The 26,397-nt window shown below is 40.2% G+C and overlaps 1 protein-coding gene across 4 annotated transcripts in view; it reads left to right on the forward strand.

The window, feature by feature from the left end:
* Window positions 1-3,400: 3,400 nt before the first annotated feature.
* Window positions 3,401-26,397, forward strand: part of Aasdh (aminoadipate-semialdehyde dehydrogenase) — a 43,446-nt gene continuing 20,449 nt past the window's right edge. For 2 of the 4 annotated variants that reach the window (XM_070013191.1, XM_070013194.1), the window contains exons 1-6: window positions 3,401-3,475; window positions 4,008-4,148; window positions 7,825-8,093; window positions 10,838-10,958; window positions 16,334-16,647; window positions 19,526-19,718. In XM_070013191.1, the coding sequence (XP_069869292.1) occupies window positions 7,849-8,093; window positions 10,838-10,958; window positions 16,334-16,647; window positions 19,526-19,718 (873 nt within the window). In that variant the 5' untranslated portion in view covers window positions 3,401-3,475; window positions 4,008-4,148; window positions 7,825-7,848. Of the gene's footprint in view, window positions 3,476-3,580; window positions 3,711-4,007; window positions 4,149-7,824; window positions 8,094-10,837; window positions 10,959-16,333; window positions 16,648-19,525; window positions 19,719-26,397 lie in introns of those variants that run through there. The other 2 variants (XM_070013192.1, XM_070013193.1) reach the window with 2 other exon arrangements.

The following is a 26,397-nucleotide window of genomic DNA, read 5'->3' on the forward strand; positions in this document are numbered from 1 at the left end:
CGTGGGGCCTGAACTCTGGGCCTGGGCGCTGTCCCTCAGCTCTTCAGCTCCAAGCTAGCGCTCTACTACTTGAGCCACAGCGCCACTTCCGGCTTCTTTCTTTTTGCTTATGTGGTGCTGAGGAATCGAACCCAGGGCTTCATGCATGCAAGGCAAGCACTCGACCACTGAGCCACCTTCCCAGCCCCAAAGTGAACTATTTTAATAAAGGTATTTAACTAAACCTGACTAATCATCTTGAGCAATAAACCATTATGAATGCTAGCCCTGGTTGTATTCTCTGCAGTTAACGAAACCTCATTAGAGCTGTATGTAGGTGTTACAACCCAGCCCCTGGTGCCATCAAGGCTAGTAATGTGCCTTACTATTGGCTCCAGATAAGCCAGGTATGTTCCGGCCTGAAAAAATTCACTTTTTGGTTTTGGTGTGTGTGTTTGTGTGTGTGTGTGTGTGTGTGTGTAAAATTCACTTTTTGGTTTTGGTGTGTGTGTGTGTGTGTGTGTGTGTGTGTGTGTGTTCCGGCCTGAAAAAATTCACTTTTTGGTTTTGGTGTGTGTGTGTGTGTGTGTGTGTGTGTGTGTGTGTGTGTGTGTGTGTGTGTTTTGGTGTGTGTGTGTGAAAAAATTCACTTTTTGGTTTTGGTTTTGGGGTGTGTGTGTGTGTGTGTGTGTGTGTGTGTGTGTGTGTGTGTGTGTTCCGGCCTGAAAAAATTCACTTTTTGGTGTGTGTGTGTGTGTGTGTGTGTGTGAAAAAATTCACTTTTTGGTTTTGGTTTTGGGGTGTGTGTGTGTGTGTGTGTGTGTGTGTGTGTGTGTTCCGGCCTGAAAAAATTCACTTTTTGGTGTGTGTGTGTGTGTGTGTGCTTGCTTTTTGTTTTGTTTTTGCTAGTACTCATGGCCTTGTACTTGTTGGCCTGTTGCACTGCTGTCACTCTACCATTTGAGTCATGTACCTAGCTTGATTTTAGAGTCTAATGAAGCTTTCTACCTGCACTGGCATTGAATTGCAATCCTCTGGATCTTAGCCCTTGAGTAACTAGGATTACAGGTGTGATTCTGTCTGAATGAAGGCCCATTTGTCCTAACAGTTATATAAGCCTTCCCATTTCACAAAGATCCACTGGACACTATGCTTTTATCAGTAAGTCTCCATCTGCCTACGTTTTCTTCAATCTCAGGGCACCTGTTATTCCAGCACACTTGTTTACCTTTCTAAAAAAGGTTGAATATAAGCTAGGTGTGGTAGTACATATGACATCTCAGATTTGGGAGTCTGAGGCAGGAGGATCTCATCTTAAAAGCCAGTCTAAACTATATAGGGAGACCTGTGTCCAAAAAATGATTAATGATGCTGACAATGAGAACTACCTAAAGCTTCTTATTCTTGGAGAGTGCCATGAAGGATATGACTTTGAATGATTAGTCTTGATTACCAAATCAAAATGTATAATCCACAAATGTCTATATATGTGTTCTTTTTTTTTGGTCAGTCGTGGTGCTTGAACTCTGAGCCTGGTCTCTGTCCCTGAGCTCTTCAGCTCAAGGACAGTGCTCTACCACTTGAGCTACAGCACCACTTCTGGTTTTCTGGTGATTTATTGGAGATATGATTCTCACGGACTTTCCTGCCTGGGCTGGCTTTGAACTGCGTGATCCTCAGATTTCAGCCTCTTGAGTAGCTAGGATTAAATGTGAGAGCCACTGGTGCCCAGCTTGTGTTCACTTTTTTAAGGCCAGATTTATATATGTATGTATTTATAGGCTGGGGATCAACCTCAGGCTTTCTTTATTCTTGGCCAATGCTGTACCACCGAGGAGCTACATCCCGGCATCTTGTAAAGGGATTTTTAAAGTAGTAATCATTCAAAAAGGATAATAGAAAGGAAGTTCTAGGCCGGATGTCCATAATCCTTGCTACTCAGGAAGCTGAGTTGAGGACCATGGTTTGCAGCCGGGCAGAAAAGTCACCATGAGACTATCCCCAACTAACTACTCAAAAACTGGAAGTGGTGCTGTGGCTCAAGTAATAGAGGGCTAAACTTGAACATAGAGGCTCAGGGACGGGGCCCAGGTCCTGAGTTCAAGAACCACAACCAAACCAAAAACAGCCAACCCAAAACAAAACAAAAAACCGGTTCTAGAACCAGGATTAACCAACTATCTCTAACCAGTCACACACAAATTCAAGTCAATGCTAGAGAGGATTAAATATAAGTACATTACAAAACTCCCTTAAAAACTTATCAAATGAGCTTCTGGGAGTCAGGATGAAAAAGAGCTAAAAAGATTGAAAAGTTTATTAAGAAATGAGTTTTCTTTTACAAAAAAAAAAAAAAAGGCCATGCAGGTTTGAGGAGCCTTGAGCATGCTACTCTGAGGGAAAATACTTTTGCCAACTGGCAGTATTTCTTGATTGGATCTCTGGTGTGGTTTCTGGTCACCAATAAAGTATTCCTCTTAGGTTTTTTTCAAGTCTAGTCCATGGTGCCCTTACCTCTCCCTCCAAGAAAACAAGCAAAAAAACCAATCTTTTTCCCCCTGTTGGGTGTGGACCAACATTTACATCCTGTAGTAATTCACACTGTAATAAATATAAAATATAAAATAATACTGTAGTAATTTCACACTGTAGTAATTAACAGGTCTAAAGCTCTCACAAATCAGTTGGAAATCTGTTCAGGTGGGTGGGTTAGGGAAATGTCCATCTCAAGCCTGTTTTGTTTTGTCAAGGGTCCTACTAAAAAGCTTCCGATTTTCTCAGTTATCATTTCCAAGCATCTCCAATGAGAATATCAACTTCATGATGACAGGGACTTCTATTCCTGTTACCACCTGCCATTGGAGTCCCCATCAATCCTGGGCATGCCCACAGACCATGGTCAGTCCCTCTTGTATTTTGCAATGATGTCCTCACACCAACCTTAGATTTTTGCAGCCTCACTTTCTGATCGAGATGATTGCAACTTTAACATTCAAGAACCTTGCCCAGCGGGGCGTTGGCGGGTCATACCTGCAAACCCTAGCTATTTAGGAAGCTGAGATAGGATTCTCACGGTTCGAAGCCAGCCCAGGCAGGAAAGTCCACAAGATTCTATCTCCACTAAACCACCAGAAAGGCAGACGTGGATCAAAGTGGGAGAATACTAGCCTCGAGGAAAAAATAAAAAAGAGCTCAAGGACAGCTCTCGGGTCCCAAATTCAAGCCCCACGGCCGCCGAAAAAAGAAGAAGAATCTTGCCTAGAATTTCTGGCACGCCTGAAAGGTTAAGGCTCCCAGCCGGCCAGCTCCAAAACCCGGGCAAACCATTTCTGGCTCTGCAATCCAGTCCAATCAGGACGCCCTGGGAAAGGGGACGGGGCAACAGCCCTGGGTCGCGGGCGTGACGTCATCAAGGCGACGCGGAAAATTGACGTGCGGAGCTGCGCGGCGGGCTGGCTTTACGGCTGCCGGGTGATGGCTGCTCCGTGTGGGAACGGTCCGGGCGTGTAATTTGGTCGGGCGTGTAATTTGGTCCGGGCGTGTAATTTGGTCGGGCCGCCCCGCCTCCTGGTCATTTACGGGTGTCGTGGCGGCACGCGGGGTGGTGAGGTGGAGGTGGAATGGGGGAGGCATTGGCGGGCTCTTGCTGAGCTGCGAGAGCACTTCGGGGCCTAGGACTTGGATCTGTGGAGCCCGGTGAGCTAGTGCGAGCGAGCTGCCGACCGACCTGCGTGAGCTCTGGGGCCACCGCTTCCCATTCCGCACCCTCCGTAGTGTGGACTTGCACGAATGTTTGAAGCTGTACAGTGCATTCGTTACTCTTAAACTTAGTTGCACAAATTAACATGCAGGCGGAAAAAAGGAAAATAAAGCCCTTAGATTACTTACCCAGTAACCTAGTGAGGAACCCTTCCGCCCCCCCCCCCAAAAAAAAAGCAGCTTCTGGAGTTATAATGTAAAATAACTTGAATTTGATACTATTACACATGTAATATACTTACTAGTCTTTCCTTTCTTGTTCCTAAAAGGTCCCCAAATGTCTGGGCATCGAATGAGTGGAGTATTCTTAGGAGTCTGTGTATTCATGATTCGATGAATGAAAAACCTGAGATTGGGTTTTGCCACTGAGAACATGGAAATTAAAAACAGTTCTTGTATAGATATGTATGGTGAGTGTTATAATTTGCCATGAGCCGTCGTTTTCATAACTATTTTCTAAGCCTACTGCAGTGATTTTAAGTAGTCTGATAATCAGATCTCTCTCTTCTGGAGAAATCGATTGTTGTGCACATTAAGTATGTCAGTATATTACATTAGATAGTATAGGCAATTTGGTGCTCATATGCTCTGGAGAGAGCAGAAGATACCTCTCACCAATTTTACATTGCAAAGTAGGCTCCCTCCCTGTAATTATAATGTATGTTATGATTCTTACACTTATATAATGATTGTGTGTCTGCAGAAAGCTTCGATTAAATCTTGGAAAAAGTTAATATTTGAAGGAATATTATAAGTTTTAGTACAAAAATAAAAGTATTTTTAAGCTTTGTATTTGGAAATTAAGGCCTTATCAAATTTAGGGTTTTAACCGTTATTGGTTCACTTTTCTTGATTTAAGAATGTTTTATTTTCTCAGTGGTGTTAACATGAATGAAAGTTTATTTTGGAACAGAAAGGAAAACACTTTATGAACAAATAATGAAAAATAGGATGTTTGATAAATTTTATTTGCTCTGAAATATGGAAAATAGAGTTCAGAGGAAGAGTTGCTTTTACCTTCAAAGAAACACTAGTAATTGTGAGGATTTAAAAAATTTTTTATTTATTTTTATTTATTTATTTATTTATTTTGGGGTCCGGTTGTGGGGCCTGAACTCTGGGCCTGGGCGCTGTCCCTCAGCTCTTCAGCTCAAGGCTAGCGCTCTACCACTTGAGCCACAGCTCACTTCCGGCTTTTTGCTCATGTGGTGCTGAGGAATCAAACCCAGGGCCTCATGCATGCAAGGCAAGCACTCTACCACTGGGCCACCTTGCCAGTGGTAGAACGCTTGCCTTGCGGGCTGGGAAGGTGGCTCAGTGGTAAAGCACTTGCCTTGCATGCTTGAGGCCCTGGGTTCGATTCCTCAGCACCCATAAGCAAAAAAAAAAAAAAAAAAAGCTCGAAGTGGTGCTGTGGCTCAAGTGGTAGAGCGCTAGCCTTGAGCTGAAGAGCTGAGGGGCAGCGCCCAGGCTCAGAGTTCAGGCCCAGGACCAGACCCAAAATAAAACAAAAACAAGAACGCTTGCCTTGCATGCCTGAGGCCCTGGGTTCGATTTCTCAGCACCACATAAGCAAAAAGAAAAAAGCCGGAAGTGGTGCTGTGGCTCAAGTGGTAGAGCGCTAGCTGAAGAGCTGAGGGACAGTGCCCAGGCCCAGAGATCAGGCTCCACGACTGGACCCAAGAAATAAAAAAAATATATATTATTTAATTTTAGTTGTGGGGCCTGAACTCTGGCTCTGGGCCAGGGCGCTGTTGCTCAGCTCTTCAGCCCAAGGCTAGCACTCTACCACTTGAGCCAGAATACCACTTTGGCTTTTTCTGTTTATATGGTACTGAGGAATCAAACCCAGGGCCTCATGCAGTTCCTACTTTTTAAACTTTTCAGCTCAAGGTTAGCGCTCTACAACTTGAGCCACAGTTCCACTTCTGGCTTTTTTTTTTTTTCCTGCTTATGTGGTGCTGAGGAATCAAACCCAGGGCCTCATGCATGCAAGGCAAGCACTCTACCACTGAGCCATCTTCCCAGCCCACTTTTTAAACTTTTATGTCATCATTTGAGATCCTAAATATGGTACTAGAAGTTAATACAGCCTTACCATATATCAATACAGTATTTTCTGGGCTTTACAAAGCAGATTATTTAAAAATATTTAAAATAGGGCTGGGAAGGTGGCTCAGTGGTAGAGCACTTGCCTTGCATGCATGAGGCCCTGGGTTCGATTCCTCAGCACCACATAAGCAAAAAGAAAAAAGCCGGAAGTGGTGCTGTGGCTGAAGTGGTAGAGCACTAGCCTTGAGCTGAAGAGCTGAGGGACAGTGCCCAGGCCCAGAGTTCAGGCCCCACGACCGGACCAAAAAAATAATAAAAATAAAAATAAATTACCAGAAAACCGGAAGTGGCGCTGTGGCTGAAGTGGTAGAGCCCGAGCATTGAACTGAAGAGTTCAGGGACAGTGCCCAGGCCCAGAGTTCAAATCCCATGACTGACAAAAATAAAATAGGGGCTGGGAAGGTGGCTCAGTGGTAGAGTGCTTGCCTTGCATGCCTGAGGCTCTGCGTAGTATTCCTAAGCAGCAAAAGCCAGAAGTGGTGCAGTGGTTCAAGTGATAGGGTACTAGCCTTGAGCTGAAGAGCTGAGGCCCAGAGCCAGAGTTCAGGCCCCACGACTGACCTCATGACCAACCAAACAACAAAAAAAAAAACAAACCCAAAAGAGGAACTATGAAGAGCCTGCTTCTTAAAAATAAAAATAGCTGTATTGATAAAAAAAAAATTTTATAAATAGGTCTAAAACTGAATGGATGTAGTGTGAAGTTTTTCTCTTTATCCAAGATTGATTTTGGGATTGAGGGTGTAGCTTAGTAAAGTGTTTGCTAGCAGGCATAAGGTTCTGTTTAGTCCTCAACACTGAAAAAAAAAAAAAAAAGACTTTCACTTACTTTCTACAGTGATGTAAAAGAAGAATTTATTTGCATTAATTATTTTAAGATTGCCATTTAAAAGTTTGATTAATCTCTAACAGTAACTGAAGGAACATTTCAAAAACATTTGTTTAAATTTGGTTTTATTGGGAGGTTGGGAGGGAAAAAAAACTGGAAGAAAATGAGGGAAGAGGTGATACTTTTCAAAAAGAAGTATACTCATTACCTGACTTATGTAACTGTACACCTCTGTACATCACTTTTACAATAAAAATATTAAAATTGGAGATGAAAAAATTTGGTTTTATTAGTTAATTTAACCAATTGGAAAAGAAGTCTACATTTTTTCCTGTTTCATTCTTATTTATGTGTATAACATCCCTTCAAAAGAAAAGCTGAGGGGTTGGCAAGGTGGCTCAGTGGTAGAGTGCTTGCCTTGCATGCATGAGGCCCTGGGTTCAATTCCTCAGCACCACATAAGCAGGGGAAAAAAAAGCCGGAAGTGGCACTGTGGCTCAAGTGGTAGAGTGCTAGCCTTGAGCTGAAGAGCTGAGGGACAGCGCCCAGGCCCAGAGTTCAGGCCCCACAACTTGACCCCCCCCAAAAAAAAAAGAGAGAAAAAAAGAAAAGCTGAGCTCTGATATAGTCTTAGTTTAACTGTATAAGATTAATTTTCAGTCTCATTATTCTCAACATTTACCATACACATTTCCTAAGTTCAAAGCTTCTTTAATTATGTATCTTAGATATCGCTTTTTGTTTGTTTGTTTGTTTGTTTGGCTGTGCTGGGTTATGAACTCAGCAACTTATGCTCATTAAACCTCTGAGCCAGAGTTCCAGCCTTTTTTGTTTGTTTACTTATTTTGTGGTACAAGGGATCAAACCCAGGACCTCAAGTGCTGGGCAACTACTCTTACCATAGTTTACAGTCTGGTCCAGTGATAGTCCTTTTTTTTTTTTTTTGTCGGTCATGGGGCTTGAACTCTGGGCCTGGGTGCTGTCCCTCAGCTCTTCAGCTCAAGGCGAGCACTCTACCACTTGAGCTACAGCGCCACTTCCAATGTGATAGTCCTTTTTGAGAGGAGCAATTACAGAGATATTTCTTCCTCTCTCCTGCAATCTCTAAAACTCACCCTACTCCTTGCCTTTTTCTGTGCATATAGAATTCTCTGACATTGACTGTTTAGATGAACTTCAGTAAAATGACTCTTCAAGACTTGGTGCATCAAGCTGCCTCCCTTTATTTGGACAAAGTGGCTGTATGTTTTGATGAATGTAACAACCAGCCTCCAATTTATTATACCTATAAGACTGTGGTTAATACTGCTTCAGAACTGTCCAATTTTCTTCTTTCACACTGTGATTTTCAAGGAATTCAAGAAATTGGTCTCTACTGTGAACCTGGGATAAACTTACCCTCCTGGATATTAGGGTAATTTTTTTTTATAAATTTAATATTGATATTACTCTAAGATAATTTATAACTAGTAATACATAGAACACATTGCAAATTTTGATCTACTTACTATCATAGTTTTTATTTGTTTGTTGTTGAGGTACTAGGGATGGAGCCCAGGGCATCTTATGTTTTAGGCAACTGCTTTACCACTTAGGTATTGGATTTTTCTGTACTGTACTGCTTATTCAGTTTTTGCTGGGCTTGAACTCAGGACCTGGGCTCTCTCCCTCAGCCTTTCTGTACTCAAGGCCAGTGCTCTACCACTTGAGCCACAGTGCCAATTCTGGCTTTTTCTGAGTATTTATTGGAGATAAGAGTATCACAGACTTTCCTGTTCAGTCTGGCTTTGAACTGTGATCCTCAGATCTCAGCCTCCTGAGTAGCTTAGATTACAGGATTGAGCCATCAGTGCCCAGCTGCTTATTCAATCTTAAAGAGGTTCAAGGAGTTATTTTTAGCCATATAAATTAATCTGAGGGGCTGGGAAGGTGGCTTGCCTTGCATGCCTGAGGCCCTGGGTTCAATTCCTCAGCACCACATAAGCAAAGAGAAAAAAGCCAGAAGTGGTGCTGTGGCTCAAGTGGTAGAGCGCTAGCCTTGAGCTGAAGAGCTGAGGGACAGTGCTCAGGCCCAGAGTTCAGGCCCCACAACCGGACCCAAAAAAAAAAAATTAAAAAATAAATCAATCTGAGCTTATTTAGGAGAAATTAAAAGGTTTTTCTAATAGAACATTTAAATATGTCCAAAATATCTGGGCTTCATTTATCTGTCAAAGAGAAAGAGATATAACAGTTTACAACAATTTGTTGTTAGAGCAAATAAAACAATTTCAGAAATAATGTGACTTGTTTTATTCCACCATTGAAGTTTTAGGTATGTAGGTAGTCAGTGAGTGAATGAGAATATTAAATGATTAGTTCATTAAATGTGAAAAGTGAGGTATCAGTATGTAGCAGCTTAGTAGCACACTTGCTCTGAATTCCATCCTCAGCAATCCTTCCACCCCCAAAATGAAATATGAATCTATTGAAAGACACTAATTCAAAGAAGTATTGTATATATGTATGTGTTCTGGTACTGGGGCTTGAACTCAGAGCCTTAAGCTCTTACTCAGCTTTTTCCATCAAAGTTGATGATCTACCACTTCAGCCATATCTCCACTTCTGGCATTTTGCTGGTTAATGGGTCCCTTGGTTATATATACCTGGGCTCATTTCAAACCATGATCCTCAGATTTCAGCTTCTTGAGTATGTGCCCTGTGGAATGATGGTTTTCTTTTTTTTTTTTGGTCGGTTGTGGGGCTTGAACTCTGGGCTTGGGCGCTGTCCCTGCACTCTTAAGCTGAAGGCGAGCGCTCTATCGCTTGAGCCACAGCACCACTTCTGGTTTTCCAGTAGTTTATTGGAGATAAGAATTTCACAGACTTTCCTGACCGGGCTGGCTTTGAACCGGGATCCTCAGATCTCAGCCTCCTGAATAGCTAGGATTACAAGCGTGAGCCACCAGCGCCCGGCTTAGAATGATGTTTAATCATTTAAATTGCTAATAAATTACCCCCTTAGAGTGATTTTTTTTGATGTTCTTGGGTATTGTAAGTAAATAAGGGCTTCCAAAGAATTACAGAATCTTAGTAGATTACTAATTAATCTTAGTAGATTAATATGTAAGCTGACAAATGTTATAAGGTTTTCTCATTCAATCACTTGACCAAAAAGTTTATGTGCAATGATTTGTTTTACCTGTTTTGTTTTGTTTTGTGTTTGTATCTGTATTGGGATTGAAATCCGGGCCTCACTATTCTCCCCTTAGCTCTATTGCCAGAGCCTGGTGTTATATCAGTTGAATTACACCTTTACTTTTTGTGTTTTTTTGCTAGTTATTTGGAGGTAAGAGTCTTCTGAACTTACTTTACTGGGCTGGCTTTGAACCATGATTCTCAGATTTTAGCCTCCTGAGTAGCTAGGATTTCAGGCATGAGAAATCAACCCCTGGCCTTCAAAGTATTTTTGCTTAAAGTGACTTCGTGATCCTTGATTTTTTTTTAATGTGTTACTACATACAAAAATTAAAAGGTGGCTTTTTTTCCCCCTCATTACATTATTCTGATTGATAAAATACACTTTTTTAGTAAGTTTCCTATGAATGTTAGGCGTCTGTAGTGTTATCTTGTATAGACACATGAAGAAATTAGATTCTATTTTCTGTTGGGTGTCCAGTTAATCAAGCTACTATGCTATAATACCTGTACTTTTCAAAAAAACTCATTTTATATGCTTATATGAAGTGATAATAACTTACTAAAGAATTTTATACTATTTCAGATTCTCATTAAAAGCAAGGTAAAGCTAGGTACTGGTGGCTTATGCCTGTAATCTTAACTACTCAACAAGTTGAGATCTGAGAATTGCAGGACAAAGCCAGCCCAAGCAGGAAAGTCTGTGAGAATCTTATCTCCAGTTAACCACTAAAAGATTGGAAGTGGAGCTGTGGCTTATATGGTAGAGCACTAGTTAGAGCAAAAAGGCTCAGGAAGAGTGCTCAGGCCGAGTTTAAACCCCAGGACAGGCAAAAAAAAATAATAATAATATTTAACCAAAGATTTATTCTTATAAACATTGGGAATTTCTGGTAACAAGTGATGGGAACAGAGAAATAGCAATGCTTCTGAGATGATTATACTCACTCACTGTGCTGACTGTTGTGTTTGTTTCCTTAGAATTCTCCAGGTTCCTGCTGCTTATACTCCTATTGACCCAGATTCACCACCATTATTATCAACCCATTTTATGAAAAAATGTGATCTAGAATATATTCTTGTTGAAAAAAAGCAAATTGCTGTAAGTCTAATTGTTTAAATTTGTGTGTATGTGTGTGTTGTATTATCTTTGAGTTTAAGAGTTACTGCCTTGTCTTGATTTCTGAATTTACTGATTCTGGTAGTGTTTCTCAATCAGCACTATCAGCATTTTGGATTAATTGTTGTAGAAATGTCTTGTGTACTGTAAGATGTTTAGCAATATTCTGACTCCTCACTTAAAGGACACCAATAGCATCTTCCCATTGTAATTGTCAAACATGTCTGGACATTGTCAAATGTCCCCTTCTGCCCCTCGTACTTCATTGAGAACTACTACTTTATGCCATGAAAGAATCTTTTAGCCTTACAATCAATAGCATCTGTGCATTGTTCTATATTACCTGTTTCCAGAGTATTTCCTATATTGAATTTTTTTTTTGGTAGGTAATGGGGCTTGAACTCTGGGCTTAGGTGCTGTTTCTGCGCTCTTCAGCTCAAGACGAGCACTCTACCATTTGAGCCACAGCAGCACTTCCAGTTTTCTAGTGGTTTATTGGAGATAAGAGTCTCTCTGACTTTCCTACCTGGGCTGGCTTTTTTTTTTTTTTTTAGCCAGTTAAATTTAGCAGTAGGGAGGGACTTTGAATCTCAATCCTCAGATTTCAGCCTTCTGAGTAGCTAGGATTACAGGTGTGAGCCACTGGCGCCCTGGCTTGGAAAATTTTTATAGTATTTGAAAGTTTTATCATAGTGGTCAATATCATCAAAGAATTTAAAACCTGCTGGGCGCTGGTGGCTCATACCTGTAATCCTAGCCTTTCAGGAAGCTAAGATTTGAGAATTGTGGTTTGAAGCCAGCCAGCCTAGGCAGGAAAGTCTTTGAGACTTTTTTTTTTTTTTTTTATTTGGGTCTGGACGTGGGGCCTGAACTCTGGGCCTGAGCGCTGTCCCTCAGCTCTTCAGCTCAAGGCTAGCACTCTACCACTTGAGCCACAGTGCCACTTCTGGCTTTTTTTTTTTTCTGCTTATGTGGTGCTGAAGGATCGAACCCAGGGCCTCATGCATGCAAGGCAAGCGCTTTACCACTGAGCCACCTTCCCAGCCCAGTCTTTGAGACTATTATCTCCAGTTAATCACCAAAAAGTTGGAACTGAAGCTGTTGCTTAAGTGGCAGAGCACTAGCCTTGAGCACAAAAGCTCAGGGACAGCTCCCAAGCTCTGAGTTCAAATCTCAGGACCAGCAAAAGAAAAGTATTAAAAAAAAAAAGGGGGCTGGGAAGGTGGCTCAGTGGTAGAGCACTTGCCTTGCATGCCTGAGGCCCTGGGTTCGATTCCTCAGCACCACATAAGCAAAAAGAAAAAAGCTGGAAGTGGCACTGTGGCTCAAGTGGTAGAGCACTAGCCTTGAGCTGAAGAGCTGAGGGACAGTGCCCAGGCCCAGAGTTCAGGCCCCACGACCGGACCCAAAAAAAAAAAGAAAAAGAAAAAGAAAAATATTAAAAAAAGAATTAGCCAGACATCGGTGCCTCATGCCTGTAATCCTAGCTACTCCGGAGGCTGAAATCTGAGAATCATGGTTCAAAGCCAGCTGGGGGAAGGAAAGTCCCCGAGACACTTATCTCCAATAAACCACTAAAAAACCAGAAGTGGCACTATGGCTCAAGTGGTAGAGCGTACTAGCCTTGAGCTGAAGAGCTGAGGGACATTGCCCAGGACCAACAAAAAAAGAAAGAAAGAAAGAAAGCCAGTTATAACCATGCTTACATTTTGAAGAACAGATTGAATTTTAGACTAGACCTTTAGGGAAAACTAAGTTTATTATTTTTTTAAGTGCTAAAGATATAGCTAAGAATACTATTCTAGAGGTAAGAAATTAGTTATACATGTTCAGCAAGAGGCAGCCCTTGTTTGTTGCTCTTGCTCTCCTCCCTTTCTTCCTTCTTGATGGGCTTCATGAATCCTAAGGAGTTACTCCTCCACTGAGCTTCATTTCTATTCCAGACAAGCTTTAAAACTTGTCTTTTGCCAGGCGCCAGTGGCTCATGCCTGTAATCCTAGGTACTCAGGAGGCTGAGGTCTGAGGAATGCAGTTCAAAGCCAGCCCAGGCAAGAAAATCCACGAGACTCTTTCTCCAATAAACCACTAGAAAACCGGAAGTGGCGCTATGGCTCAAGTGGTAGAGCACTAGCCTTGAACTAAAGAGCTGAGGGACAGTGTCTAGGACCAGAGTTCAAGCCCACAACCCAAAAAATAAATAAATAAAATAAAAAACTTGTCTTTTGTGCTGAGACTTGACACTGGCACTTTGTGTATACTAGACAAGTTTTCCACTCAGCTATATACTCAACTCACAATTTTCATTATTATTTCTTTCTCTTTTTTTCCCCTAATTTATTGTTGTTTTAGAGGTGATATGTAACAGGGTTACCTTTACATACAACAGGTAATAAGTACATTTCCTTTCACATATTGTCATCTGTTCCCTTCCATACCTTCCCTCCCATCTCCACCCATGAGGTGCATAGTTCATCAATGTCCAGTGCTCTTCACTGCTGCTCTTTTCATCCTTTTTCCTCTGATTTTTGTGCCTTCCCTGTACCCTTGCACTGATAGGTACCTGAGTACACCATATATAAGATAAAGAATACAGAGTCAGCAGAAAAAGAAAAAAGAACAAATTAATAATATTTTTATCTTTTTGTCAGTCCTGGGACTTGAACTCAGGGCTTGTTTATGTGGTATTGAGGAATTGAGTTTGTTTCACAGAATTGTAGATACTCAAATATAGTGAGACCGAAAGAAGATAGTCTTAGAGAATCACAAAGGTGCAATACCCAAGTGCCTCTTCATATGTATATTTCTTTATTTCTTGTAAAGAAAATATTATAAATTTCTTATTTATATATATTTAAATTTTATTGTAAAGGTGATGTACAGAGGGGTTACAGTTACATCAATCAGGAAATGAGTACTGTACATTTCTTTTTTTTTTTTTTTTGTCGGTCGTGGGGCTTGAACTCTGGGCCTGGGCGCTGTCCTTCAGCTCTTCAGCTCAAGGCAAGCACTCTACCACTTGAGCTACAGCGCCACTTCCGGTTTTCTGGTGGTTTATTGAGATAGGAGTCTCACGGTCTCTCCTGCCCCGGCTGGCTTTGAACCGCGATCCTCAGATCTCAGCCTCCTGAGTAGCTAGGATTACAGGCGTGAGCCACCAGCGCCCGGCTGTACATTTCTTTTTTAACTGTCACCCCTCTCTATAAATTTCTTATAAAATATTCTACCAAGGAAGAACATTATAGAAGATATTTAAGTTAGCCTGCTTTTAGCCATTTCCTGTATAAACCTGTCTATATTTGGGAATAAAATAAAAGCTTTGTATGTGTTTGTGTGTATATTTACATATACACAAGAGTTATCAAGATCTCAAGATGTATGGAGTAAGGTCTCTAGAAAGAAAATTAAAGTGTTAATTTGATGAATAAGTCTTTTTAAATTAAGCATTTATGGGGGATGAGTGGCAGTAACTTGTGTGCATATATGAATGCATAAAAAGGAAACATCCTCCATTTTTAATTAACTAATTGATGTTAATTATATATGTAGAAAAAAGAAACATAAGTAAATGAGTACATATCTATGTTTAGCCAAAGCTTTCTTTTGTACTCCTGGAAGTCTTTTATTGTGGGTTAGTAAGACTGAAATGACGCTGTAACATTTGTTTTTCTTTTTTTTTGGGGGGGGGGGGCAGGTCTGGTCTTGGGGCCTGAACTCTGGGCCTGGGCGTTGTCCCTCAGCTCTTCAGCTCAGGGCTAGCGCTCTACCACTTGAGCCACAGTGCCACTTCCGGCTTTTGTTTTTCTGCTTATGTGGTGCTGAGGAATCAAACCCAGGGCCTCATGCATGCAAGGCAAGCGCTCTACTACTGAGCCACCTTCCCAGCCCAACATTTTTTTTTTTTTTAACAACCTTGGTGTTATAAAGGAGTGGATGGCTGTGGAAATTATCTGTCAACATGCTGTGTTGAGGGCATAGGTACTAGTAAGAAGGAGTTGGGCTAATGGGGACAAAAAAGGATGAATATGGTCTAAATAGAGTCTCTCTGTCAGTATCAAGGTTTGGTAGGGTTTTGGTTTTTGTTGTGTAGCATTCAGAATTAAATCCAGGGCTGAGTGCAGACTTGAGTCATGCCTCCTTCAACAAACCTTTTTTGTTTGTTGTGTTTTGTTTTGAGATAGTCTCCTAATTTCACATTGGCTAGCCTTGAACTTGAGACCTTCCTGTTTCTGACCTCCGAGTAGCTGGGATTACAGGTTTGAATGTGTCACTTCACTCAGATATTTTAGGGTTTGTTTGTTGTTGTTATTTTTTGAGACATTAGTCTCATATAAATGGAGCCCAAACTCAAATTCTTAATCTTCATATACCAGCCTACCAGCATGTGCTATCATGCTCAGCCAAAGGTTCTGTGTGTGCAGATCTTGGGTCTTAAACTCAGAACCTCATGTTCTCACATGTTATTGTTGTTTTTGCTCAAGGCTGGCTTTGTACCACTTGAGCTACACTTCTACTTCTGACTCCCCTCCCCCTCATGTCCACTTCTGGATTTTGGCTGGTTACTCAAAAAGACACAAAAATTTCATGAGTCTGACAGCCACTTGTATACCTAGGGTTACAGATATGAGCCACCAGCACTCAGCCCCAATATTCTTTATGAATGCTTAATAAGGACTTGGGCACATAGTAAAACCCCATATGAAGTCCCTTTCTTCCTGTTCTACTATTTGGATGATAGTATATGTATTCCTTTATTTAACAAAGGAACAATGATTAAACATTAAGCATAGACCACATTGCATTGCAGGTGGCATGTTTTCATTTGTTAGTTATTATGAAGGTCAATTTGTTTTTTGTTTTTGTGTGTGTGTGTGTGTGTGTGAAAATACTGTACAGAGGGGTTACAATTACATGGGCAAGATAATGAGTACATTTCTTATCAAGCAATGAAGGTTAATTTTTTTTTGGGGGGGGGGGTCCGGTCGTGGGGCCTGAACTCTGGGCCTGGGCACTGTCCCTCAGCTCTTCAGCTGAAGGCTAGTGCTCTACCACTTGAACCATAGCGCCACTTGCGGCTTTTTTCTTTTTGCTTATGTGGTGCTGAGGAATCGAACCCAGGGCCTCATGCATGCAAAGCAAGCACTCTACCACTGAGCCACCTTCCCAGCCCTGAAGGTTAATTTGAAGATAAATACAACACTTGCTTTAGTTATCTCATTTGTCCTTTTATTCCTAATATACAGAAGTATTATTATTCTTCCGAAAACATTGTTAAATAAGTAACATATATTTCATATTTCTTCTTTATAAAAGAACACATCTTAACATTAATATTGTAAACTATGTCCTCCATCTAACAGAAATTCAAAACTTCCTATGGACCATTATTGAACTATGATACAGTTACAGTAGAACATAGTGATCTAGTACTCTTCAGACTACACTGGGAAAATGTTGACATGAACTTGATGCTAAATGATAGACAAGACAAAAATGAAAAAAAGAACAGAAAAGACTGCATGAATTCTGAGAAGGACAAGGAAGAACAAGAACACATGGATGTGAGGCTAAAGCACTGCTTGGCCTATGTTCTGCATACATCAGGGACTACAGGAACCCCAAAGATTGTCAGAGTGCCTCATGCATGTATACTGCCAAATGTCCAACATTTTCGGTAAGTCCTAAACTTAGGATTCTTAGAACGTCTGTTTCAGTTTAGGTGTGGTGATTTATACCTGTAACCCTAGCAGGGCCAGCTAAGATAACATAGTGCAACACTATCACAAATAAATCAACTTTCTCCTTTCCTGCTCCCCAAAATAAAACTGCAACAACAGGATTTTTATTTTTTATTTTTTTTGGTGGGGAGGGGGAGTCAGCTGTGGGACTTGAACTCAGAGCCTGGGCACTGTCCTTGAGCTTTTTTGCTCAAAGTTAGCACTGTATTACTTTGAGCCATAGCTCCACTTCTGGTTTTCTGGTGGTTAATTTGAGATAAAAGTCTCATGGACTTCCCTGCGAGGGCTGGCTTCAGCCCGCAGTCCTCAAATCTCAAGCTCTTGAGTGGCTAGGATTACAGGTGTGAGCCACTTACATCTAGCTCAATTGACATTTTTAAAAACAAATTTCATGTTCCAAATTTTCTTTCAACTCATTCAGTATTTTTATGTAAATTAAAAGGTGGTATAATTTTAAAGTATTTAAGTGTTATTTAAAAATAATGATGTGTATGACTTTGCAGAATTTACTTAACCTCTGTGAACTTTAATTTTCTCCATTCTAAAATGGGAATTAAGAGCTGGGAATGTAGCTTAGTGGTAGAGTGCTTGCCTCGCATGCATGAAGCCCTGGGTTTGATTCCTCAGTACCACATAAACACAAAAGCCTGCAAGTGGTGCTGGCTTAAGTGGTAGAGTGCTAGTCTTGAGCAAAAGAAGAAGCTCAGGGACAGTGCCTAGGCCCTGAGTTCAAGCTCCGGGACTGGCAAAAGATAAAACAAAGCAACAACAAAGAAAACTAAAATGGGGCTTAAGAGTAAAAATAATAGTTGCTGAGCTCTGAGGTTGGTGTCATCTCAGCTACTCAGGAGGACATGGGAAGACTACTCTGGGCAAAAAGTTATTAACAGCTCCATCTCAACTAACAAGCCACCAGTGATGGTTTATGCTTATAATCTCAGTTTGGGAGAAGGAAAGGTAGCAGGATTGTAGTCTGAGGTATGCCTGATTGAAAACATGTGACCCTACCTGAAAAATAACTAAAGCAAAAAGGCTGGAGTGGTAAAATGCCTGAAGAGCAAGCCTAAAGCCTTGAGTCCAAACCTCAGTACTTAAAAAAAAAAACCTAGGGAAAAAAGGTTTTCCACAAACTGGGTACTTACGGGCTTGCAAATTAAACTGACAAAGGGAAGATTAAGAGGTTGGGAAGTGGTTATCTACCTAATTTAGTACAGAAAGAGGATCAGAAAAAGATTCTTGTAGTAGTGACAAGTGGATTTCTTTTAAGGAAAGACAAATGAATTTTCAGGAAAACAAAGAACAAAGGGAGTTTCTGGGAATACTTTTATAGTCAGTGATTTCTGGTCTCCTTCATTGCCATCCAACTTTGCTCAGAAAGAACTTACAGACTTAAACCTTAGTCTTCCTAGGGAAAAGCCACTCTGAAGAAGTTTATTGTTGCTTCTTTCTCAGAATGAAAGTCTCAAGATTTCTTTCTGCATCTGGTCAATGTCAAGTGTCTTCAGCATAATCTATAACACACCAACTCTAGGTAGGGTTCCAAGCAGATCTACATCTGTATAACCATCCCTGCTTCATATAGTGGTTGAAAAAAAATAACCAGTTTATTAGAAAACCACCACGGAGCCTCACAAATTGTAAATTCACACCTTAGTTCTAGTCCCACCATTTTTTGTTGTAAAATCTCTCTTTTCTGAGCTTTGCCTATTGAGTGCATTTTACACTTTCTTGAAATTAAAGACCATGAATGTTTCACATCACCTACTTTTATGTGTAGAATGGATACACCAAAATTTTTTTCCTGATTCAAGCTTCTTGTAAACTTGTTTAGAAGTCTGTTAGATCTCCCCTAAATACCTAACCAGGAAAACAGATAGTATTTATGGAGAATAATTATGTTAAAAATTGAAGTTTACCTGTAGTCTTTCATATATGATGAAAGACTATTATGGAAGATACATTTATCCATAGTTAGATTTTCCTTTTAATTTTTATACCATACCTGAGGATCTTTTGAAATTAATCTCTGCTTTTAGGTATTGTGGGATTGTGTATCCAGTAATGCATTACCATAAGGTTATACTGTGCATGCTTTGTAATACCTGACCAAATATATTCTGCTTTTGTTCAGATACTGAGATAAAATAAGAAATAGTGGGATATAGTAGTCAGAGATCTCTTAAGCACCAGTGAAATAAGTGTCACAGAATAAGTAGGAGTAAAACTGGGAGGATATATTAAGGGGGAATATTACAAAGACATGGCTTACACATTGTGGGAGCTGGCTAAGCAAGACTAAAGCCCATAAGTAGGCAGTTAGGAATGGATGTGTAGGAGCAGGATGAACAAACATACATGAGATAGTCCACAGGCCAAGTCCAAAGAAACAATCCAGGGTTAATAGCAGAACTAGTTGTTTGTCACTTCTTCAGAGAAGGCCAAAAGCTCTTATTAAAAGTCTTCCAACTGAGAAAAGCCAGCCAATCAGAATAATCTTCCAATTGAATAGTTTAACCTTAGATTGGGATTTGGGTGAATAATTTGGTGTAGATGTTACCAAATGGCAGCTGCCTCCCTTTTGTTCAACTCTTCCACTTTAATGAGAATCGTGTATCGTGTTAGAAAGGGAATCTGTTCTTGCACATACCAAATGATTTCCAGGGCTTTGTTTGGCTTGTGGACCAGACAGGTGTTCCCCACCCCTGAAAGAAGAAATCCTGGCAATATTCAGAAACTAGATCATCACAAATACTTTTTCAGGATCTACATTTACCAGATATTAGATATTTCTTGTGTCTATATTCTTTTCCATAGGATACTTTTTGGCATTACACAAGAAGATATTTTGTTTCTGGCTTCACCTCTGACCTTTGATCCTTCTATTGTGGAAATATTTGTTGCTCTATCAAGTGGCGCCTCACTGCTTGTTGTACCAACTTCTGTCAAAGTACTACCATCTAAATTAGCTGCTGTTCTCTTTTCCCATCACAAAGTCACTGTTTTGCAGGTATGTTTTCAGAGCAAATAAAATGTTTTGCTTTTCATTAGTCAATATTCTTAAATGCTTTAGAAGATGCTTTATATTGTACTAGTTCTTTGCAATGGATTAATAATAATAATTATTATTATGTAGTTAGATTTTCAAGAGCTTTCACTTCATGATGTTACTTCCTTATTTAAAAATGAAAACTATTTTACCATGTGTTTTATGCATATTGTAAAACTAAAATAACTTGACATTGACTGGAATCTTTTTTTTTTTTTTTTGCCAGTCCTGAGGGTTGAACTCATGGCCTAGCCACTGTCCATGAATTTCTTTTTTTTTTTGTCGGTCGTGGGGCTTGAACTCTGGGCCTGGGCGCTGTCCCTCAGCTCTTCTGCTAAGGTGAGCGCTCTACCACTTGAGCTACAGCGCCACTTCCGGTTTTCTGGTGGTTTATTGGAGATAGGAGTCTCACGGTCTTTCCTGCCCGGGCTGGCTTTGAACCGCAATCCTCAGATCTCAGCCTCCTGAGTAGCTAGGATTACAGGCGTGAGCCACCAGCGCCCGGCTTGTCCATGAATTTCTTTTGCTCCACTGTCCATGAATTTCTTTTGCTCAGGGCTAGCACTCTACCACTTGAGCCACAGTACCACTTCTGGCTTTTTCTTTTTACGTGGAACTGGGGAATTGAACCCAGGACTTGATGCATGCTGGGCAAGCACTGTATCACTAAGCCACATTCCCAGCCTCACTCAAATCTTTTGAAATATGCTATTGATATGTTTTCTATCTTAAAACTTCAGTATATATTTTGTACCAAAAGCTTATAAGTAAATTATGACTTAAGTATTTTGATGTTTTTAGTTTCAAATTAAATCAGTATTTAATTAGTGTTTAGAAACATTTTTTCCTGTTTGACCTTTTAAAACATTCTTTATTGTGCACTTGAAATTATATTATGCTAGTCTTAAGATTCATTATAAACAATGAAAGATACTCTAGGCAGTTAGTAAAATTACAATACATATTGTGTTTAACTACTGAGTTAAAACTCAGGTTTTATCTATAAATGGAAATGATATCTGTTTCATCTAATAGGAAATAAATGATATAGTATATCATTATTTCCTGATACCCAATGTGTCTCAGTCCATGAAGACTGCTATGACAAATGCCAAGAACCAAGTAGCTTATAAATTTATTTTTCATCATTCTGGCTTCTGGAAACCCCGAAGTTAAGGCAACTGCAGATTCAGTTTCATGTAAGAGACACACTCAGATGGTAGGAGAACGGTGGTTGTCTATTGGGTCTCTTTATGAGGGCACTAATCCCTTTTATATATACTCTGCCTATATGATTGAAACTCTTCCAAAACACTCTACTTCATTACCCTTGAGGGCTAGGATTTCAATATATCAGGTTTTCATCTAGTACAATGAGACTCAAGAGGAATGTGGAATTTCTGCCCTAAGGACAAAATGTGTTATCTTTGGTTTTTATGCTGTTTGTTTTACATCTTAAAATATGACCAAGAAACCCTTTTGTATTAGAACTGTCTTATTAGGTATATAATTATGTTATACAGGAATTCCATCAATAGATATGGAGAAGCCACATTTTGGGAGGTCGCATCAGGAGTCTTTATTAGAAAGCCAGCTACTACCGGTGGACTCATATTCACAAAGAACCCGCAGCCCCAATGCTGCTAGTACAAAGTTTATAAAGGCAAAAACCCCATGACTCGAAGGGGGAACTAAACCTAACAAAAATGTGTTTACAGAAGCAAAGCTAGCTAGGTAGAATGATGCCAGGTATACAACAAGAATTTCCTGGAGCAAGACTTACCTGGAGCTAAACTTAACATGACATATCAGCAATTCAGAGAATGAGTTATTTTACCTCTAGCGTTTCAAGAACTGGATGAAAAGTCCCCATCATTGTTAAGATGCCAGGATGATGATGAGAACAGGATGATATTACTTAGACCCCATATCCATATTTCAAATACAACCTAACATTAAAAATAAATGTGATTTAGCAATATGATTCAGAAATAAAGTATAGTTTAGCAATATGTTAGCAATATGCTTCAAAAATGAGGTATAGTTTATTGTATCAAATTTAAATATTAGACAAGCCCTGGTAGCTCATGCCTGTAATCCTAGCTACTCAGGAGGCTGAGACCTGAGCATCGTGGTTCAAAGCCAGCCCAGACAGGAAAATCTGTGAGACTCTTATTTCCAATTAACCACCAGAAAATCGGAAGTGGCACTGTGGTAGAGCACACACCTTGAACTGAAGAGCACAGGGACAGTGCCCAGGCCCAGAATTCAAGCCCCACTACTGAAAAAAAAATATTGCTTTAAATGGTAAATTCTCTAAAAAAAAATATTTAAACTACCTTGAGTGTTATATGGGAATTCGATTGCAAGATACAACTATTGAATAGAGCCACATTTTTGAGAGGTCGAATTGGGAATCTTTATTAGAAAGCCAGTGATGGCAGGCAGACTCATTTCCCCAAGAAACTTGCAGCTTCAAACAATACTTAATACTTTAGAAAACTGAGTCATGAGGGTAGTAGACTAAAGAAAGACGGAAAAACAATCTCAACAAACCAGATCACCTTTAATGGAGAGCTGAAGAGGGAGGCCATGGTGACCAGAGGAGAGTTAGCAGACACAAGGCATGGTGCTGAATTGGTGGGGGTTGAGGGCCTAAATAGGGTCATGGTCAGAGGGCAGAGTTACAGGGAACTGATAGTTCAAAGAGTAGAGAGTTCATAGTATAGGGCTGGCAGTTCCAGTAACCTGTTATCCAAGTCCCTGCCTCTGCCTCTAGGAATTCAGGCATACCAATTACCTGGGGATGAGTCTTCACCTTTATCCACTAAGAAGCCAAGATGGTGCCAGTTAGACCCAATTCCTTACCATCTACCACATTGCCAAGATGGTGCTATTTAGACCTAGTATCCTTATTTCAGAATACTTCCTACTCCTACCAAGACATCAAAGACATGGTAATCTTGAATTAACTAATCTTCATTGTGAATTTTACCTTTTATTACTGATTGTGCTTTATTTCAACAAGTTGTTTTGTTGAAATTCAGCTCTATATTTTGGAAAAATAACAGTATTTTATTCTTTTGTTGTTGTTGTTGGTTGTAGGGCTTGAGAACACTGGGCCTGGGCGCTGTCCCTGAGCCCTTCAGCTCAAGGCTAGTGCTCTACCACTTGAGTCACAGTGACACTTCTGGTTTTCTGGTGGTTTATTGGAGATAAGAGTTTCATGGACTTTCCTGCCTGGGCTGGCTTTGAACCATGATCCTCAGATCTCAGCCTCCTGAGTAGCTAGGATTACAGTCGTGAGCCACTGGTGCCCGGCCAGTAATTTTTTCTTAATGAATAAGAATTTACTTTTTAGAAAAATCTAAAATCCTTATAATGTTTGTATTTGCCTATTATATAATTGCTTATCTATTTATTGACTGTATGCAACACATGAATCCATAATGTTAAAAAATTACCAAGAAGAATTTATCTTAGGAATGTATACTTGATTTTAAACATCTAAAAGGCATATATTTAATAGATGCAGAAAAAGTATTTGACAAGATTTAATGTCCCCCCCACCAAAAAAAGTAAATACCATCTACTGAAAAACAACAAGCTACAGCTAACATTGTATTTGATAAAACACTAAATGCCTTCTGCCAGGATTGGAAGCAAGGCAACAATATTTGCTTTTGTCATTTACCTGCATGGTTCTAGCTAGTGCAGTGAAGCAAATAAATAAGCAAGTAAATAAATAAATGGAAAAGGAAACTAAAGACACCTACAAGAGGAAATAAAACTCTTCATATGCAGATAGAACCATGGAAAACTGAGAGAGAATGATGGGAGGGAGAGGAAAAGAAGACTTATTAAAACTAATAAACATTTTAACAAATTTGGAGACTATGAATTCAGTTTCTCAAAAAAATCAATTGAAATTTTATGTATGCATATATACATGCATTCACACATAGTTCTATATATGTATATTTATAGTAAAGGAAAACCTAAGAGTTTAGACCTAGTATCCTATGGGAACAATCCTGAGGTAAGGATCAATGGGACCTCATTTTTTAACCAGGACTTTTAATTAGGCTTATCTCCCACCCCATGCCAGATTCTTCCCCTATTAAAACTTAATGCTCATCTTTATCCCAGAGATGATCTAAAGTACTAGCTGTCAATCAGAGAGTGATCAGTAGGTTAATAAATCTTCATTTTCTGCCCTTCACCATTATTAACCTCTTAGTGTATAGGGTTGAATGGCCAGACTTGATGTTAGAACCCCTAGAAGTAGGCCTCTAGACTCCTGGAGTTAGGCCTTTGGCCTAGTACTTTGGTTGTAATCCTAGATTTTTTTTTATGGAAAAGTTAAAGCCAGTCCCGATCCATACAATAGAATATCACTCAGCAATAATATTTACAGGAGCATAGATGAGTTGTAAAATATTTTGTGTGAAAGATGTCAAGTTAAAACTAGAGTACATATGATTCCACTTATATAAGATTATACAGCTGGGCACTGGTGGGGCAGGCAAAGCAAAAACAGATAAAAACTGGAAGAAGAAATAAACTACTGAGCCAGGCGCCGGTGGCTCACGCCTGTAATCCTAGCTACTCAGGAGGCTGAGATCTGAGGATCACGGTTCAAAGCCAGCCCGGGCAGGAAAGTCCCCATGAGACTCTTATCTCCAATAAACTGCTAGAAAACCAGAAGAGGTGCTGTGGCTCAAGCGGTAGAGTGCTCGCCTTGAGCTGAAGAACACAAGGACAGCGCCCAAGCCCAGAGTTCAAGCCCCACGACCGACAAAAAAGAAAAAGGAAAGAAAAAAAAAGAAATAAACTACTGGTAATTAAATGGGGATTGTAATACTTCATAATTAATAGAAAAAGTGGACAGAAAAATCTATAATGCTATATGAGACTTATGTAACGTTATCTATAAAATAGTGTAATTGGCATTTGTAAGACACTCCCCCCAATGATAGAAAAATATAATGAATTTCTTTCAAGGAACCTCAAATAAATAAAAAATTATTAAAATAAAGCTGGGCACCAGTGATTCATGCCTGTAATCCTAGCTACTCAGGAGGCTGAGCTCTGAGCCAGTCTGGGCAGGAAAGCCCATGAGACTCTTTTTTTGTCCATCATGGGTCTTGAACTCTGGGCCTGGGTGCTGTCCCTGAGATCTTCAACTTAAGGTGAGCACTCTACCACTTGGGCTACAGTACCACTTCAGGTGGTTAGTTGGAGATAAGTGTCTCATGGTTGTTCCTGCCCCATCTGGCTTTGAACTGTGATCCTCAAATCTCAGCCTCTTGAGTAGCTAGGATTACAGGTGTGAGCCACCGGCATCTGGCTCCTGGCTCCCATGAGACTCTTATTTCCAATTAACTACTAGAAAACAGAAGGAGCGCTGTGATTCAAAGTGGTAGAGTGCTAGCCTTGAACAAAAAGGCTCAGGGACAGTACCCAGGCTCTGAGTTTGAGCCCCATGATCAACCAAAATAAAAATAAAATTATACAAATTGCCAACTGATCTATAGTTAAAGAAAATGAATCAACAGTTGTCTGGAGAAAGGATCCAGTTAGAATAAAGAATTATAGGGCTGGGAAGGTGGCTTAGTGGTAGAGCGCTTGCCTTGCATGCCTGAGGCCCTGGGTTCGATTTCTCAGCACCACATAAGCAAAAAGAAAAAAGCTGGAAGTGGCGCTGTGGCTCAAGTGGTAGAGTGCTAGCCTTGAGCTGAAGAGCTGAAGGACAGCGCCCAGGCCGAGTTCAAGCCCCACGACTGGACCCCCCAAAAAAAGAAGAAAGAATTATAGAGGCACTAGGTAATTTAGGGTAATGTGCTTTCTATAGTCTGTATCTTTAAAATTCAGGTATTGAAATCCACTGTGTTTATATTAAGATGCAGCCCTTTGAGAAGTCACTAGATCATAAGAGCAAAGAAATATTGAGGGGCTGGGAAGGTGGCTCAGTGGTAGAGCGCTTGCCTTGCATACATGAGGCCCTGGGTTCGATTCCTCAGCACCATATAAGCAAAAAGAAAAAAGCCAGAAGTGGCGCTGTGGCTCAAGTGGTAGAGTGCTAGCCTTGAGCTGAAGAGCTGAGGGACAGGGCCCAGGCCCAGAGTTCAGGCCCACGACCGGACACTCCCCCCCCCCAAAAAAAGAAAGAAATATTGAATGGGAATTAATACCCCTATAAAATAAGCCTAAGAAAACTTCTTTGTTTCTTTTACCTTGTGGGGTACATAACAAAAAGTCACTGTCTTTGGGGAAGAAACAGAGCTCTCAGTAGACACTGAATCTTCCAGCACTTTGCTCTTGGAATTCCCAGCCTCCAAACCTATAAGAAGTAAAGGTCTGTTTATATTATCCAGTGCATGGTATTTTTGTTTCAGCAACCTGAAGAAACTGAAAGAGGTATCTTCATCATTTAGTTTGTTTGACAGTTTCAGTGGTATATGCATACATCACAGTCTGTATTAAATTATACATTTAGTAATCTATATCAGTTGTCACTAACGCTGTTAAAATTTTGTATTCATATGGTTTTGCTTAGCACTATTTTAACTCTCTTCTATACCTTTTGTATAGACAACTAATGGGAAATAGATATAAATTGGATTTATAGATTTTTTTC

Source organism: Dipodomys merriami, unplaced genomic scaffold, assembly GCF_024711535.1.
Source record: "Dipodomys merriami isolate MVZ:Mamm:240054 unplaced genomic scaffold, mDipMer1.0.p SCAF_9, whole genome shotgun sequence".
Lineage (NCBI taxonomy): Eukaryota > Metazoa > Chordata > Mammalia > Rodentia > Heteromyidae > Dipodomys > Dipodomys merriami.